Raw genomic sequence first — 17,500 nt, forward strand, 5'->3', positions numbered from 1 at the left:
CCCAGAGAAAGAGAGAGAGAGACCCAGAGAAAGAGAGAGAGAGACCCAGAGAAAGAGAGAGAGAGACCCAGAGAAAGAGAGAGAGAGACCCAGAGAAAGAGAGAGAGAGACCCAGAGAAAGAGAGAGAGAGAGACCCAGAGAAAGAGAGAGAGAGACCCAGAGAAAGAGAGACCCAGAGAAAGAGAGAGACCCAGAGAAAGAGAGAGAGAGACCCAGAGAAAGAGAGAGAGAGACCCAGAGAAAGAGAGAGACCCAGAGAAAGAGAGAGACCCAGAGAAAGAGAGAGACCCAGAGAAAGAGAGAGAGAGACCCAGAGAAAGAGAGAGAGAGACCCAGAGAAAGAGAGAGAGAGACCCAGAGAAAGAGAGAGAGAGACCCAGAGAAAGAGAGAGAGAGAGACCCAGAGAAAGAGAGACCCAGAGAAAGAGAGAGAGAGACCCAGAGAAAGAGAGAGAGAGACCCAGAGAAAGAGAGAGAGACCCAGAGAAAGAGAGAGAGACCCAGAGAAAGAAAGAGAGAGAGCGAGCATTTTGAACACAGAAACAATTCTCTTTTCCATGGATCTCACTCATTCTCATGGCTTTACAACATACTGACTGCCTAAAAGCAAACACTATTTTTTCCATTTAGATTACAAACTTAATCATAACCAAAACAATGTGTCTATCTTTATATCAGCCTTCATACATAGTCTACAATCTCTCCAATTTTTCAGAAGCCACGCCCACTTAGCAGTTATTCCAGCTACATGGGGATGGGGGTAACCAGAGTGTCTCTGACCGTTGTGTGGGTTTTGTGGTTGTAAAGTCTCCAGGCTTTACACAGAATGGTGAACGACTTAAATAATCCAGTGAAACAGCTTTTAGATGAGAGAGATGTCAGAGCAGAACGGCTGAACTGGTTTGACAGGACAGGAAGTTTATGGGAACTCAGAAAACCACTGAGCAGGTTGTAGATTGTACAAATGTCACCTTGTCCAGCTTTGGTGAGCCTGTGCCCAGCTCAGCTAGGACAGGATTCCATGTGGTCTTTAACTGTCGTAGCCCATTGGTGCATGGTGTGCATTCTGATATGAAAATATGAATTTTTGTAACCAGTGATTAGCAGTTTCCTGTCAGCTCCAAACCATCTAATCTCCTCTGACATCCCGAGCACTTGTGCTCACTGTGTTTCTGAGATATTTACACCAGCCTGACTGGCTCCAGCAACAATGCCATGGTCAAAGTCACATTTTTTCCTCCGTTCTGATGTTTCATTTAAAAAATGCTGTAGGATTTTATGCATATGCAGCCACATGACTGACCGACTGCATAAATGTGTGATTGCATGTCCTAATGAAGTGAATGGAGAGTGTACAGTTACAGTTAATAGGAATAAATGTCAGATCTTTATATTTTTTATACTCTACACACTCACTCACACACACTCACACACACTCACACACACTCACACACACTCACACACACTCACACACACTCACACACACTCACACACACTCACACACTCACACACTCACACACTCACACACTCACACACTCACACACTCACACACTCACACACTCACACACAGCCTTGAGCTACAGAATTCTTTCTATTCTCCAGCATATGAAAGGAATGTATTTTTTTTTTTTTTTTACAGAACGCAGAGCTCTGATCACATTTCCCTGCTGTCAAAAGTCTCCCGTGGCCTGTAATGTAATCCAGCTTCATCACTGTAATCGATTGTCTGCCCTTTTTAATTAATCATCATAGACATAAAGGGTCGAGACGAAACGTGACAAGCAGTCAAGACAGACGTCTTTGCTCATGGGGTTCACAAAACACTACATCTGACAATGTAGTTAAACACATGAAAGAAAAGGTCTTCACTATTTTTCCCCCATCAGTCTTGTTCAGTGACTCACCGTTGTTGGTATGACGGACACAATCCTGAAACACAGCGTGCCACTTCTCCTGCTCTTTCTCCGTAGCTGCACAGAAGTAGTGATGGCGTGCGTACGGGTGCCACAGGATGACCGGGTACTGAGTGACACATTTCAGGAAGGGAGAACTGCTTACTTTGGCTTTTACATCTTGAGGGGAAAACACAAAGAAACATGAAATGAATGAATGAAAATCTCCAACATGATGTGTAACTAAACACCATTACTGTACAACAGCTTCATACAGTAGCACCAAGTCAAGAGCCACATTCCATAGGATTACCTACATTCTCTTGCTCTCTATTTCTCTGCAGCCCTTCATTTTGTTCTCCTTACACACCCAGTTACCCATAACTCACACCATCAGCAACATTTCTAGCAAGCAGACCCATTTAAAAAAAAAAATTGTCTCACCAGGAAGACTTGTGTCCAGGAGCTCCAGGTACTTCTCCATTGAGATCAGCACTTTGTAACCAGCACAGTTGATACTTCCTTTTGGAGGAAGGCCTCGATCATGGGCCTGGATACAAATAAAACCAAAGTTATATTTCTGGAAATAGGATGTTAAAAGAAAAATCTGGAATGGCCATGTCAAAAGTTATTTGAGATTTCTGTGTGGATTTGTACGTTTTGGATAATTGTTTTGATGGATAGTGCTCCATTTAAAATATCTAGAAACTATGCACTTATAAAAAGAAAAAAAAACCCTTATTTTTGTCACTTATACATTGTAGCACAATGAAATTCTTCCTCCTCATATCCTAAATTAGGACGTTGGTGTCAGAGCACAGGGTTAGCCATGATACAGCGCCCCTGGAGCAGAGAGGGTTAAGGGCCTTGCTCAAGGGCCCAAATGTGGCTTGGTGGTAGTATGACTCGAACCCTGATCTTCCCATCATCAAACCAGAACCTTAACCACTTGAGAACACTACCAGTTTGCAATTAGTAGAATTACAATTAGTCTTTTTCTGGCTTTCAAATATTCTATGAAGAGTCTATTTGACATGAAGGTGGTGTCTAACTGTAGCTGTGGAGATTTGTTAACTCCAAAAATACTACAAATTTTTTACTAAAACTCTAACCATGAACCCGCCTCAGACTTGCTAACTAGGATTAACTATAAATGTAAATGAATGTTGTCATTTATATTTTCAGTTGTTATACTTCTGTTACAGTACAGTGTTGAAGAGCTAAACAAATCTAACCATGCTCCATATTGTGCACAAGGGCAAAACTATACTTTCATTTGTTACAGGTTCCTTACCACACTGACTGTTTTTAAAGTACTTTAAACTTCAGCAAAACTTTTGCCATGTGTAGGCTTTCATTCCAGTCAATCAGGAGCCACACGTGATCCTATCTGTTTTTTTAAATCAGTTGATCTTGGCTTCTGCTGGACTCTGATGTGGCTTCTGCTTGGTCACCAGCCCCTTTTTCCTGGATAAGATTGGATACCTCTGCTCTAATCTAAATTTGGCCTCATATTAACACCCAAGTAAAACAGAAAGCCATGGATGAGTGTTCCTGAATACTTCAATTTTAAATTGCTCATAACATTTTTACAGGTGAATTTATTCATCTTCTACCGCTTATCCGAACTACCTCGGGTCACGGGGTATCTATGCCTATCTCAGGCGTCATTGGGCATCAAGGCAGGATACACCCTGGATGGAGTGGCAACCCATCGCAGGGCGCGCACACACTCATTCACGGCAATTTTCCAGAGATGCCAATCAACCTACCATGCATGTCTTTGGACCGGGGGAGGAAACCGGAGTACCCGGAGGAAACCCCCGAGGCACGGGGAGAACATGCAAACTCCACACACACACAAGGCGGAGGCGGGAATCGAACCCCAACCCTGGAGATGTGAGGCGAACGTGCTAACCACTAATCCACCGTGCCCACCAGGTGAATTTATATTGTATATAAATTAAATGACTTGAAAATATGAAGGAAATCTAAACACTGGCATTTTCGTGACCATCTTTTAACCACATCTCTACCAAGGGTGCCAATAATTGTGGAAAGGACTAAGACATAACCTAATAAAGTTACCATGGATCCTCTGCTCTTTAAAAGGCGTTTCTGAAAACGAATCCCCTTAATTAAAGTTGTGCATGCTGTGTTCTTTACAGAGGAGGAAATAACAGGGTAGAACAGGTGACTTTGTGAGCACTGATACAGTGTAATAATGAACTCTAGAAGTCAAACGGTTCAATGTTTACTGATGTGAATTAAAACATTGCTAAAGCAGGAAGAACCGCCATTGGTTTCTTGTTGGTTTAGTCGCTTTCTCAACAAATGAAAAATTGAATTAAGATTCATGTGACATTGCATTGCTGCATCCGGGATGACTATGACATGAATAACCCTGAGTTTTTTTATTTAGTTTTTAAAATAAAATAAAATAAAATAAAAAGTCTTGAAAGGTCTTTTGTTATTTTCACCTCCTTGCGTGAGTCATGATAATTCTTGCAGCCAACAATGACACAATTTTATTCTAGACTTAATACAACACCAGTCGCAACAGGAAAAGTTTGATAAATGGCTGTTTCACAATTTCTAACCTGATTAAATTCACATACATACAGTCAGACAAAACAAAGCTAACAGGTTATATGTTGTGGGGGAATTTATTTATTTATCCCTTTACTCTGAAATGTCACCATTAAATCTTCTGACAGATCGCTTATTATTCTACTACTAAAAAAGTTTCCATCTTGATTGGATAATGGGTGTGGTCTCTTCCACAATGACTCCGCCCCCAACAGACAGAGCACATGGGTTCACTGAAAGGCTTAATGAGACTTGGTCACTGTAAAGGACAAAAAAACCTACATTTGATGCTCACATACTTTTCTCACTGCTCGTGGTTATCATATAGACTGCATATTTAATTCAGTGATTTCTCCCTGTAAATTGTCCTGTACATGAAGATTACCTGTTTACTTTCGTAGTTACTGATCTTGTACGTATCAGGGACGAAGAGGAAACGATTCCGCCATTTTTTGCTTTCCTCTATGTACTGAAGCAGCATCCCTGAGAAGATGGACTTGTTCTCTAGAGGCACCTGGATATATTACATGAGAAAAAAAATGCGAGAACATTTTATTCTTCTCAAACCTCCACCATTAACATCAACTTACACACATAATTATACTGTACACACACATCAGCACTGGGAGTATTTTAGGCCTGAGGTGTGTTTATGTAAATGTAAAACCATCCGCTCCCTCGCTCTCGCTCTCTCTCACACACACGCGTGCGCTCTCACGCTCTCTCTCACACACACACGCGCGCTCTCGCTCTCTCTCGCACACGCGCGCGCTCTCGCACAAGCGCGCTCTCTCGCGCGTGCTCGCGCTCGCTCTCGCTCTCTCGCGCGCGCTCTCAAAAGTATTTCAGAAGACGATGAAACATGAAGATAAAAATGTCCAAAGTTCAGTAGCTTTAGTTTTCTAAATTTGACCTTGAATCTTTTTTGTGGTGGTATGGTTTATTCAATCATAAGGGTTTATGTCAATTATTTAGCTAATTAGACCAGAGATTAGCTAGTGGCATTACCTCAAAAAATAAATAAATAAATAATAAGGGGGGAAGGGGGGGGGGGGGGTGTTTACAGATTTTCATAGCTTTTTCTTTTTTCACTTTAATTACCATCTTTGGTCTGATTAGCAAACTGACTCGTTTGTTTTCGTCCTTGTCTTTTCTTTAAAGACAAATGGACAAATTAAAAACAAGGAGCCTGGAGTCTATCCACTGTGGACACAAAGTGGGGGACACCCTGGGCAGGGCACAATCACACACACTCGCATACCCAATTACAAAATACAGACAATTTAAAGATGCTAATCAGTCTTCGAATCTGGGAGGTAACCGGAGAACCCTGAGGAAATCCCTGAAGCACACGCAGAACATGCACACAGGGCAGATGTGGGAATTTAAGCCTCTACTCTCAACCCTGTTTTGTTTCATCATACATTTGCTAAATCAGTAAAATAGCTAAGCTTATCATCTGATTCGGCATCAGATTTCAGTAGATCCTACACCGAGCCCATACACAGCACTCCACATGTCCGATTTTTAACTTTAGCGCAGTCAGATCACCTGTATCATCACACCGCAGTCACAATAAGCACCGACACATTTATTATACAATGCACTTAATCCTGGTGTGATGTCAAGAAAGAAAGCCAGCTAGCTAAAAACCAGCTTAAATTTTTTTTCCCCCTGCTTAAAATGTCATGACTTGAAAGCTAAGTGCGTTCCTTCAACATACTGAAAAGAAGAATTTAGAGAAGCTGGAGCTGTTACCTTGCGGTGCAGGAGCTGAGGCTGAGGTCCACCTCCTCCCTCAACGTCATAACGAACCTTGTTAAAAAGCGCCACAACGTACTGCTGCTCGCAGAGACGCCCGAACTCGCCCAGGACTTCGGTGGTCCTCGCTGCACAAAAACACACAGACAAAATTCTAACTGAGGGAACAAAAAAATTATTAAATCATGTTTTATTTAATAACTGACCCATGCCATTGACTTCATTTAGGACATCCAGAAAGAGTTAAAGCTTAACAGAGATTCATACTGAGCCTTTTGTATTTTATTAAAAAGAACAGTTTGCACCACTTGAGCTTCACGGCTCAGGGCGCTTGTGGGGTGCGTCACCGTGCCAACGCTGGAGTCGGCATCAGGAACCGTTCCAGCTCTTTATTAACCTGTTTGTGTTCACATGGGAGATGTTCCAAGTCTGGAAGTTTGTCAGTCTTAAAAAGGGTGTAGGCTCTGGTGGGGATGCAGGGAGGGGGAGAGAGGGAGAGGGAACATTCCTGCCCCGTTTGTTTAAAATGCTTTCAGCAAGAGAGGAGCATGATGAATGCAGGGCAGAGCGGAGAGAGAAAAAACAGAGCTGGAATCTGTATGAATGGTTGGGGAATGTCCTGTAGGATGAGATCTGATAAAAGGTCACCAAGGTCACATTTTTCACTCAGACTTATCTAGCACAAAGTTGTAAGATCTAGTAAGATCCTACACACATCTGAAAAGATGGAACAGCAAAATGGAGAAAAAAAAACAAGGAGGGATTAAATGGACTCAAATTACTCCTGCAAAATAAATAAATGCCCTCTACATCAGAACGTATTAATCACAACTGTCTTCCTGTACATGGATTTTTTTTTTAATGTGAAATTGTTAAATGTCTGAATCTTTTAGGTGTGTTTTTTTCTTTCTTTCCATAAACTCCCATCTATCAAACTGGTGATTTCACTGTCACAATCCACAGCGCTGCTGAATGCCTGTTTCTGATTGGTCGATACGTGTTGATGCATTTTTCTGTAACAGCAGTTCATAAACAGATACAAAAAGTAAGATGTTCTCTGTGAGATGATGTATGGAGAATTTCTCCGTTGTCAGTCTGAGGTACTTCCGGTTTCTCCGTTATACAATTTGCAGCTGTATGTATCTTATTAAAAACTGTTTAGAATGGCTATAATCCACAGAAACTACTGTAGAATGTTTCACATCATCAAACATAACGATTAAAAGTTAGCAAATGTTGTTCTTGTGTCTCTTGAAAAAAAAGTAAAAAAAATAATTTGATGTAAAAAAAGAAAACAAAAACAACCAAAACACTAATATTCGCATGTGTAAAGCTTGATATAAGACAGCCAACGATTACTTTATGATAAAATCCGGCGTGTTTTATTACTTCTACACTATCCTGTGGCTGCGTCTTCTACGAAACGATCCTCCACTTTTACAATAAAAAGTTATTGAAATTGTATTATTATTTTCTGAACAAAATAAAAAAAATTAAATAAATGACCTGTTGCTATAATTTTAAACTCATTTTCCTGAAACCTTGTTATTTTAACTTCAGGACCATTTGTACCTTTAAAACACTTTTACTATCTATTTTTACACTTTTTTCTCAAAACATTACATTTTAGTTGTCAGAGATGGGGGACTCGAGTCATATGACTTGACTCGCAAATTTGAGACTTGAAACTTGCTTGACAGATATTAAAAAAAGACTCGACTTGACTCGGACTTGAGTTAAAGGTGGGGTCTCCGATTTTTGAAAGCCAATGTTGACATATAAAATCACCAAAACAAACACGCCCCTAACCCAAATGGGTCCCACCCCTGTATTGATAGCTCCGCCCACACATACATACGTAACCCAGGCAACTAATGGAAAGAAATGTGTCTATCATAGCTGAAGGGAAGAACAATACGATTGCAGATAAACAAACATGCAAAAATGACACACAAGCATAATCATGCAAAGGACGGCATATATTAGTTCTGTGTAACAAAGCAAAACCAACGTTACTCACCTATCGAGAAGGAAAAAAGCAACCTCGGCATCTTAAGTAAAGTTGGTCACATATTCACAGATTGGAGTTTCCCGAGTCAATAACTCCTGAGCTAAACACTGTTACTACACAAAACACGGTTGTAGCTGCGTCTCTACATTACTACGATAGAAAAGAGGTGTTATTTGTGTAGTAACAGCGTTTAGCTCAGGAGTTATTGACTCAGGAATCTCTAATCTGTGAATATGTGACCAACTTCCTGCTCCTTCAGTTCTCTCCAGCGCTGGAAAGCTGATCCTATATTAACACGTCCTACTTCTTGCCTTATCGTAAGGCTTTCTTCACTTTCTTTCTTTGTTTTTATCCTCCATGTCAATGTTAAAACAGCTTTCTGCTAATGTCATACATGCGCACTGAACACTCTCTCCGCCCATATTGACAAGCCCCGCCCCTTTCTGCTCATTGGCTACACGTTTGTTTTGAATTTTGTTTTTGATTTTTTTATTATTCGGCCCGACTCAGTTTTCTGAAGCATTTCTCAAAAATTGGAGACCCTGCCTTTAAATGATGAGATGGGGACTCGACTTGACTCGAGCCAGACTTAAGTCGCAAATTTGAGACTTGCTTGACAAATAATAAAAAATAACTCGACTTGACATTCATGACTTGAGACTTACTCCCACCTCTGTTAGTTGTACTGTAAGCACATTGAATCATTTTAATTTCGTTTCTACTCAACCTTTATATATTTAACTTAACGCATACAGGAATAGCTCACAGAAATTTAATGGTGATTTTGTTCACTTTTATTAATAACCAGAAAGAAAATTAACACTCACATTACCAGAGACTATTCCAAAAGACATTTAAAGCCAAAAAAGACAAGAGAGAGATTTCACCTGCTCGGAAACTCGTCGCTCCAAAATAACATATTGTTTCTCTGACATGATTAGTGCGAGTGTGCAAGCCATCATGCTTTCTCCATCGGGCTGGAGTTTATAATTAAGTGCATCGTGAAAGTTAAAGAAATGGACACTGTGAGCATTTTGTTCTTCACTGGATACTATTGTGCATTTAGGCATTTATAATAAATATCAAAATATAGCATGTGTAAAAGGTACATAGGGAAAAAACACTTACGTTTAATAAAGTATAATACGTACATTTATTAAAAAAAAAATCATCATAGACGCAGAAGTTTAAATTCACTTTAAAAAAAAAAAAAACTCTAAAAAAAATTCTAATTCCAACTTTGTTGAAGGATCCACAACAGATCCCAGTAAAAAAAAAAAACAAGAATTAAAGTTGCATATCCGTAAACTTAAAGGTTTAATCCGTGGGTGTCCAAACGTATCCGTAAATAACCGATGTCGGTGTTAGGATTGTCATTCCAATCAAACGGGATCCACACCCAACACCCGAGTGTGTAGCTTCTGCTTGGATGGAATGAAACCGTGCACACACACTGCTGGGCCTTTAACTCAACACTCCTGTTTTAATCAAATCCAAACTTCACAGTCAAAGCTTTCTACACTAAAAGCCCTGTTTCCTCCTGCCACAGAGACTAGGGTTTCTGCTCTGAACAGAATTTTTAAGAGCAGCTTTGGGAGAATGAAGAGAATTTCACCAAAATATCACTATTCTGTACAAATATCAAATATCAGCGTTAATGTACTATAGCTATATAAAACAGACAATGTATTAAAAGGTAAGAGATCTGCTCGATTGCTTTTTCTAAAAATATTAAGTCTTTGGTAAACAGGTATTAAGGTTTTATGCTGATAAAAAAACGCTTTTTGATACTTAAGTCTGTCACCAAGTCTTAACTTCATTATCTTGGTCCTTCATTCATTCATCTTCTACCGCTTATCCGCACTACCTTGGGTCACAGGGAGCCTGTGCCTCAGACGTCATCGGGCATCAAGGCAGGATACACCCTGGACGGAGTGCGAACCCATCGCAGGGCACACACACACACACACACACACAATCACACACTAGGGACAATTTTTCCAGTGATGCCAATCAACCTACCATGCATGTCTTTGGACCGGGGGAGGAAACCGGAGTACCCGGAGGAAACCCCCGAGGCACGGGGAAAAGATGCAAACTCCACACACACAAGGCGGAGGCGGGAATCGAACCCCCAAATCTGGAGGTGTGAGGCGAACGTGCCCCCTCTTGGTCCCTCACTTTATATCAATTTGGTCATGACTTAATTATCTCATGCCTCTCTGTTATTTAGTGATAGCAATGAATTAGTAACATTAGTCTCTCTCCTTCTACATAATGCACTCATTTCTATGCCTTAAACTTAACTCCATTATTTAAATGCATTATTAATTCATGGCCATGTTTTTTTTTGTTTTTTTTTTTAAAAGTAGGAATGTGCCTAAAAATTAGTAATGTGCTGAAATTTCAGACAAAACTGACCAGTTTTATTAAATACTACAAAAGACTGAAGACGCAACGGCTTCCTCAAATAAAAGGTCTCAAACTGTAGTACAATAAAATGGAGGTTGAGCCGCAATATTAACGTCTGTAATATTAAACAGATTTTTATTGTTAGGACATATTAATAAAAATATTACGTTTGTGCAAGAATTCCCCTGTAAGACCCAAAGCCATATATCCGTGTATGGTATTAGGTTCGTGCGGTGTGTTTACTATTAAAGTTGGAGACGGGTATCTGAAAGGTTAAATCAGTCATGGTTCATGGTGATCACGCATGATGTTTGTGTTAAATGTCTGCTCTGTGTGCTCTCGTTGTCTTAACCTCCATCACCAAAGCAAACCCTACACCAAACGCCTTGCTCTGTATACTTAAGACGAGCACGAGGCTACAGTAATGAAAGCTCATCACCTTAGATAAATGGAAGACAAATACAGCAGTATTATCAAACAGTTTTCCCATGTACAGAGCCAAATGTCTCCAAACCTCTCCATCAGGTTCTCTGAGCCCCGAGCTGTGTTCCTGTTGGCTGAGAATGAAACCAGGCCTCAGTGTTTTAGGCAGTCGGCTCTGTCTAAAACGCTGTGTTGTTTTAATAGTGTGTGATCGAGAGGGTCACTGACAGCACTAGTCAAACATTCAGTAACACTGAAAAAAGCAGGGACACAAGGCCCAGGACACGGTGCAGACGTTCAACTGGCATCTTTAAGGGTTTTTCTGTTCGTCCTTCTTAGGGGAACCCAAAGGCTCATCTCTACAACAGAAAGTCTCCCTTTTCAAAACATAAAGATTCAACCCTATAACAGTTTCAGAGAACGCTCCAGGCAGAATCCTGCTAAGAGCAACAGGGTTGTTACCCTGCAACATTTTTTTCATTAAAAGTCAAACTTTAATTGTAAGGGGCAAATAATTTAGAAAGCAATTCTTGCATTTTATATTTATTTAATTTTCGTTCATTCTCATGAAGGGTGCCAATATTTATAAATTGCACTGCACTATAAAATAGGGCTCGAGTTATAATAGTACTGAAGAACAATAAACAGTATTACAAAAGCAGGGACAACAGTTCATGAGAAGGGCCTCGGGAATGGGAGAGACTAAAAATGTGTGTGTGTGTGTGTGTGTGTGTGTGTGTGTGTGTGTGTGTGTGTGTGTAACAAACTGACATAGATTCATGTGATACTTGGGTTACTCTCTGACACACTTTGTGCCTTCCTAACACTAACCAGTGTTAACCAGTAAGTGAACAAGGACCAGTTCCAGCACAGGAAGTGAATCAAGTGATCTTTTTTTTTTTTGCAAGTAATAGCATATACATATAAACTTATCCCCTCCCTCCCTCCCTCCCTCCCTCCCTCTCCCTCCCTCTCTCTCTGTGTGTGTGTTCATCTGCCTTTGTTCACAGCTCCCACACTAATCTCCATCTCTTGCGCAATTTATACAAATGCTATGAAAACAGAATAATTAGCCCAACTGAGACTGTAATAACCTACGCACTATTTGGAGCACTGTGTCGGCCCACCCTCCCTAACCCACCCACCCTAAACTCATAACCACTCTCAGTCAGCGAAAGCAGACACGTCTCAAGGCAGTTACTTTTGGTCCTGTACACAAAACGGCTCAAATGTTTAATTCCTCTGGGTTGGCTTATATAGACCAGCGTTTGGGGGCAAATGTTTTAACACAACACAAACGTCACATTTTTCTATTTAAAACCAAGACTTTTTATACTGTAGTCCCAAGAAAAGCTGGACAGCTTTGGATCTGTGTTGCAACTTTTATGTTAGATCTAATAACTTCACACCATTTTGTGAGTTTGTTTTAAAAAAAAAAAAAAAAGACAAATCTTGAGACTTTTTTTGGCAGAAGCCATTGACACTCCTGCACTCAATATAGCTTACTAATCGACACGGTTCCCAACAACCTATCACCGATCACTATTTATTCACAATGCCGAATAACTGGTTACTATTGTTCCCCAACCAACCAATCACTAAACAGGGTTGTTCCAGACAACCAGTTAGTGATCACCATTGTTACCAAATAACCAATCACTGAATCGGATTGCCCATTAACCAATCACTGGTCACTATTCCTCCCAATACCTAATCACCAGGGCTGTCAAGTGTCATGCATCGAGAGTGACAGTCACGCACTTTGGTCTTTTCTCACGCTCTCCCGCCACACATCGTATTTCTCACGCAGAAAAATTTTTTATTCATCATATTTTATAAGCCGCTGCACCCAAAATTTATCAGTCCGCACCGCTGTCTCTATGGAACCGGGCAGGAATCAAGCTCGTCTCCCCTGGAGCTCTTGGTCGAGCCTGACACTTATCAGCCAATGAAAAAAAAGAGGGGGGCACGGTGGCTTAGTGGTTAGCACGTTCGCCTCACACCTCCAGGGTTGGGGTTTGATTCCCACTTCCGCCTTGTGTGTGTGGAGTTTGCATGTTCTCCCCGTGCCTCGGGGGTTTCCTCCGGGTACTTGGGTTTCCTCCCCCGGTCCAAAGACATGCATGGTAGGTTGATTGGCATCTCTGGAAAATTGTCCCTAGTGTGTGATTGCGTGAGTGAATGAGAGAGTGTGTGTGCCCTGCGATGGGTTGGCACTCTGTCCTGAGTGTATCCTGCCTTGATGCCCGATGACGCCTGACCCGTGACCCGAGGTAGTTCGGATAAGCGGTAGAAGATGAATGAATGAATGAAAAAAAAGAGGCTACACAACAGCCAATCAGAAAATAGCACTATTGTATATGGGTAGGATTTAACGCAACAACCAAAAAAAAAAGTTTCATTAGAGAGGGTATGTTCGATGGGCGGTTTGAACAAAACCTCAACACGTAACAGCTTGTCTCTGGACGGGACATTGTCCTCAATCATGACCCTAAAAATAACTGGGCTTGAGCCGAACTGTTTTAAATGGGAGCATCATTACAAATGATAAAGGACAGCCCTGCTGATCACTAATCACTATTGACCCAAACAGTGAAACACTAATCAGTATTACTTCCAGTAACTAATCCCTATTGCTACCTAAGACAAGACATTTTAACGGTTAACAATGATATTCAGAAGTGTTCTCTAGCGAGCCTGTGGATACTAAAGACATACTGAGCATCCATGTGCTGTTTATTTCGTTTCCAAGGCTGCGCTCAGATCTCTAAACAAGCATGAATCCCAAATGAAGTTTCAGGTTTTAACCAAAGTAACTTTCGACTTGAGCAAGACCCCTGTTCAACCCACCAGTATCATATTTTCTAAAAAAAAAAAAAATACTTCTTTGCAGATTTAAATAATCAATTTGTTTTGCTTTTTTATAGAAATGCAGCCAGAATGCTAAAAACGATTCACTTTAAAAATGATTCGGATTTCCAGTTCAATGCTAGTAATCAGATAGCACGCTCAATTGAATCATGATTCAATTACATCTTATTTTAAAGCACAAAACGACTCTAAATTTGCATTTTTCCTCTAGGTTTTAAAAGATAAGGCATTCAAAATGATGACAGCTACACAACAGGACACACTAAGCTTGAGAGGAATGTAATAATTATGTAAAAGTACAGCCTTCCTTCGGGCAACCATTTTAGCACAGGGATATGATTTACAAACTGAAGCGAACACCAAATCCCACACGAATAAACGACAGGTAGAGACGGCTCCTGAAGTAGAACAATGATCAGATGGGAGCGGTGCTTATCAGCCGCTTAATGCTGGACTTGTTTTTGTCCGGACGCTTGCTTGTTAATTTGCTGAGCTCTACACATGTGCTAATTGTCCTGAGAGCCTCATCAGTGCTGACTCTACTGCTGAGCACAAGCTTGACCTCACACGGAAACTTCCGTACACAACACACTGACGTACATCAATAACGGCGCTATCTAGGGTAGACGTGGCGTGGCTCGGTGGCGTCACTTCCGTGTGTGATCCGTTACGTTTTCACAGTTCTATTGACATTCCAGCTGCATGAGTTCTACAGCATGTCATTAGTAGCGACTTCCAGTCAGCTCTGTGGGTGAGTTAAGGATTTGCTCACTGGACAAAAATGAATAAAACACGGCTATTTTCCTCCACTGTGAAGGCCATACAGATAACCGTGACTATGGGGGAGGGGATGATCATGCTGCAACATGGTGTTGCATAAGATGTAAAACGTTAAGCAAGCACTATGCACACAGAGACTTCATGAAGAAACACACCCCCTCCCTGCTAGTGCATTGCATTTGGCCTTGGGGCAAACATGCTACTGTGGTATTTCCTGTCCAAGCTCTGCCTTACTTTTGACCCGTGACCTTTTAAAGCTGCACATGGAGGTAAATTCCAGCATAACAAGCTCCAAATTAGATTCTGCCTAATCTCGGAGTAATGAGTGCTTTGTGTAAAATACTAAAAGCTCTTATTTAACTACACAGGACGTGTTGGAGTCAGCTTCTTGTGCTATCCTTCTCGGGATGATGACCTCATTGTCTAAGCTAAAAGACGATGGGAAGTATGAATAATTATTGCTGTGTAGTTTTAGATTTTGTGGTGTGATTACTGAAGAAAACAACACCGTAGAAAATCTGTCTAAATTTTCAGTTATGGCTTATTCACAACTTTCTGGACCACATCCAATCATATCAAGGACAGGAAGTGGTTTCTGAAGCTGCATCCCAACAAACCCCCCCACTTCTGTTTCCATTCGCCAGGCAATAATTCGGCCAGAAATTAAGTTTACATAATTTCCTTCTTTTCCAAAATGTAGTCATTCATCCGAGGGTTATTGGTGTCAATACTTCCTACTTTAAGGGACGCTTATGGTCTCCGTTTACATTACATTTTCAAACAGTGTATATCGCCTCAAACGTCTCTAAATAAGTCTCGTGTACTTCATGCTTATGCGGTTTCTGACACCGTACAGCATTTTAAACTGTTATCTGTAAAACTGGACAGATTGTCTGTCAGACTGCTGAGTTTTAACAAACATCTTGGAATTGTGGAAGGTGGAATAAACTTTCTTTGGCATCATTCTCACATCCGGGTAGCTCCAAACTGGGCGAAAGCTTGACACAGTTGGACCTAATTCGGAGTCAGGGTCATGGTACATACTGTACAGACACTATACATGGAAGATGTGTGTGGTAAAGACAGAGGCACCTTGAAAGGAACACAGGTCTCTCTCAGGCATCTCAGACACACCCTTTTTCACAAATGCGGTTAAAAAATAGGGTTAAATTAAGTCATCTGTATATTATTTGCACAGTGGGAAGAGAACCTTTGTAAGAACCATAAGAAAACCAACATAGAAAGAGGAAGAACATGCAAAACACCACAGAGAGAATAAACTGAGCTCAGAACCCTGTAGCACTGAGTCCACAACATTACCTGCTGTGCCACCCTTTGAATAATAACATTGTTCCAACTGGATTGGAAGCAAACTAAACATCCTGGCTGATCAGCTACATTTTGGACAAACACGTAGATGGAAATTGCATTTTTGGCAGAACCTTTAAAGTCAGTCTAAACGTCCCCTGCAAGAGATGTGTCGAGTGATGCACTATCCAGACACACTCCTCCCTCAGTGGTAAATCCACAAATTCCTAAGATGCCATCTTAAACATACGTTTAAAAGGCAATACCCTTTACTTTTTCCTCCCCAAAACCTTCCTGAGATCAAAACCCATGCACAGATCTGAATCAGCTGCTAAAGCTGAACATAATATCTGCAAAAGGATCTGTAAATAATGAATAAACCATCAATTCGCAAGCAAGCCAACACGTGCCTATAGCACTAGATATTAATATTAGGATATTCTTTGGAGGACACCAAGCACATTAGTAAACCTTTGATCAGACATGGTTAAAAATTGACCTGCATTGTTTTGTCTAAATTATTTTATGGGTGCTGTGATTCATAAAACAGCCAGACTATGATCTGGAATGGTTTAGACTGGATAGTAAAACTTTTGGATTTATTTTTCATAATGCAGCAGTCTGTAAAAGACCATATTATTATGCATGACTATAATTCTGCATGAGTAATACATTAGCCACCCCTGGAAACCTCATTATAGCAACCAGAGTTTGAGGAACTGTGGCTTCAGCTGCTCAGGTGACTCATGCAAGTATGTTGGTTTCAGTCCCGTGGTCAAAAAAAAAAAATAGTTAGGAAAATCTAAAGAAAAGAAAAATGAGGCTGAAACACAATCCGTGGAAAAATGGAAACTCTATTAAACACTTTTTCTAGTACTTTTTTTTTTAAGGAAGGCGCAACAGTGCGCCACGTCGCCACATTGAAAAGCGCACCAAAAGCGCGTCCCAATCGGATCCACACTCTCTAAACACTAGGCGTTATAAAGAGCCAAAGTAGTGCACTTTGTGTTAGTGCAGAAGATTATTTTGGCATCCGGGCTCAGGAGAATGTAAATCTATAAAAAGGTGATCCATACTGTAACTTCACCCCAAAACGCACAGTAGTACATGGAGTTTGTTTGTTTCTTACTTTAAATATAAGCTCCTGTTCTGGATCTGGAGAGAAACCCCTCACCTGTAATGATCTCGCGTTTGCCTTCATCCAGGTGGCTTGAGATTGAATCCCCCATGGCGACCAAATCAGCGATATATCCAGTCGCTTCAGTTTCGGAAGAAAACAACTTTTAAAGAGCAGCTGCTACTTTTTTTTCCCCTGCGATGAAACACAAAGCCGGTCGCTTTTACTGAAAAGCAGAGAGAAGAGAAGCGATGAAGTGAGTCACAAGGAACCAAAGCTCAGCTCATCATGAAGCTTGTATGTGACACACCCTCAACTCTGATTGATGGGGGTTT

At 40.9% G+C, this 17,500-nt stretch overlaps 1 protein-coding gene across 1 annotated transcript in view; it reads right to left on the bottom strand.

Moving 5' to 3' along the window:
* Positions 1 to 17,500, bottom strand: part of niban2b (niban apoptosis regulator 2b) — a 42,734-nt gene that overhangs the window by 25,207 nt on the left and 27 nt on the right. The window contains exons 1-5 of the mRNA XM_060883246.1: positions 17,223 to 17,500; positions 6,241 to 6,371; positions 4,868 to 4,996; positions 2,338 to 2,443; positions 1,906 to 2,073 (exon numbers count right to left, since the gene is read on the bottom strand). The exon at positions 17,223 to 17,500 is cut by the window's right edge and continues 27 nt beyond it. Coding sequence (XP_060739229.1) covers positions 1,906 to 2,073; positions 2,338 to 2,443; positions 4,868 to 4,996; positions 6,241 to 6,371; positions 17,223 to 17,277 — 589 coding nt within the window. The 5' untranslated portion in view covers positions 17,278 to 17,500. The remainder of the gene's footprint in view (positions 1 to 1,905; positions 2,074 to 2,337; positions 2,444 to 4,867; positions 4,997 to 6,240; positions 6,372 to 17,222) is intronic.

This window comes from Tachysurus vachellii, chromosome 12 (genome assembly GCF_030014155.1).
Source record: "Tachysurus vachellii isolate PV-2020 chromosome 12, HZAU_Pvac_v1, whole genome shotgun sequence".
Classification (NCBI taxonomy): Eukaryota; Metazoa; Chordata; class Actinopteri; order Siluriformes; family Bagridae; genus Tachysurus; species Tachysurus vachellii.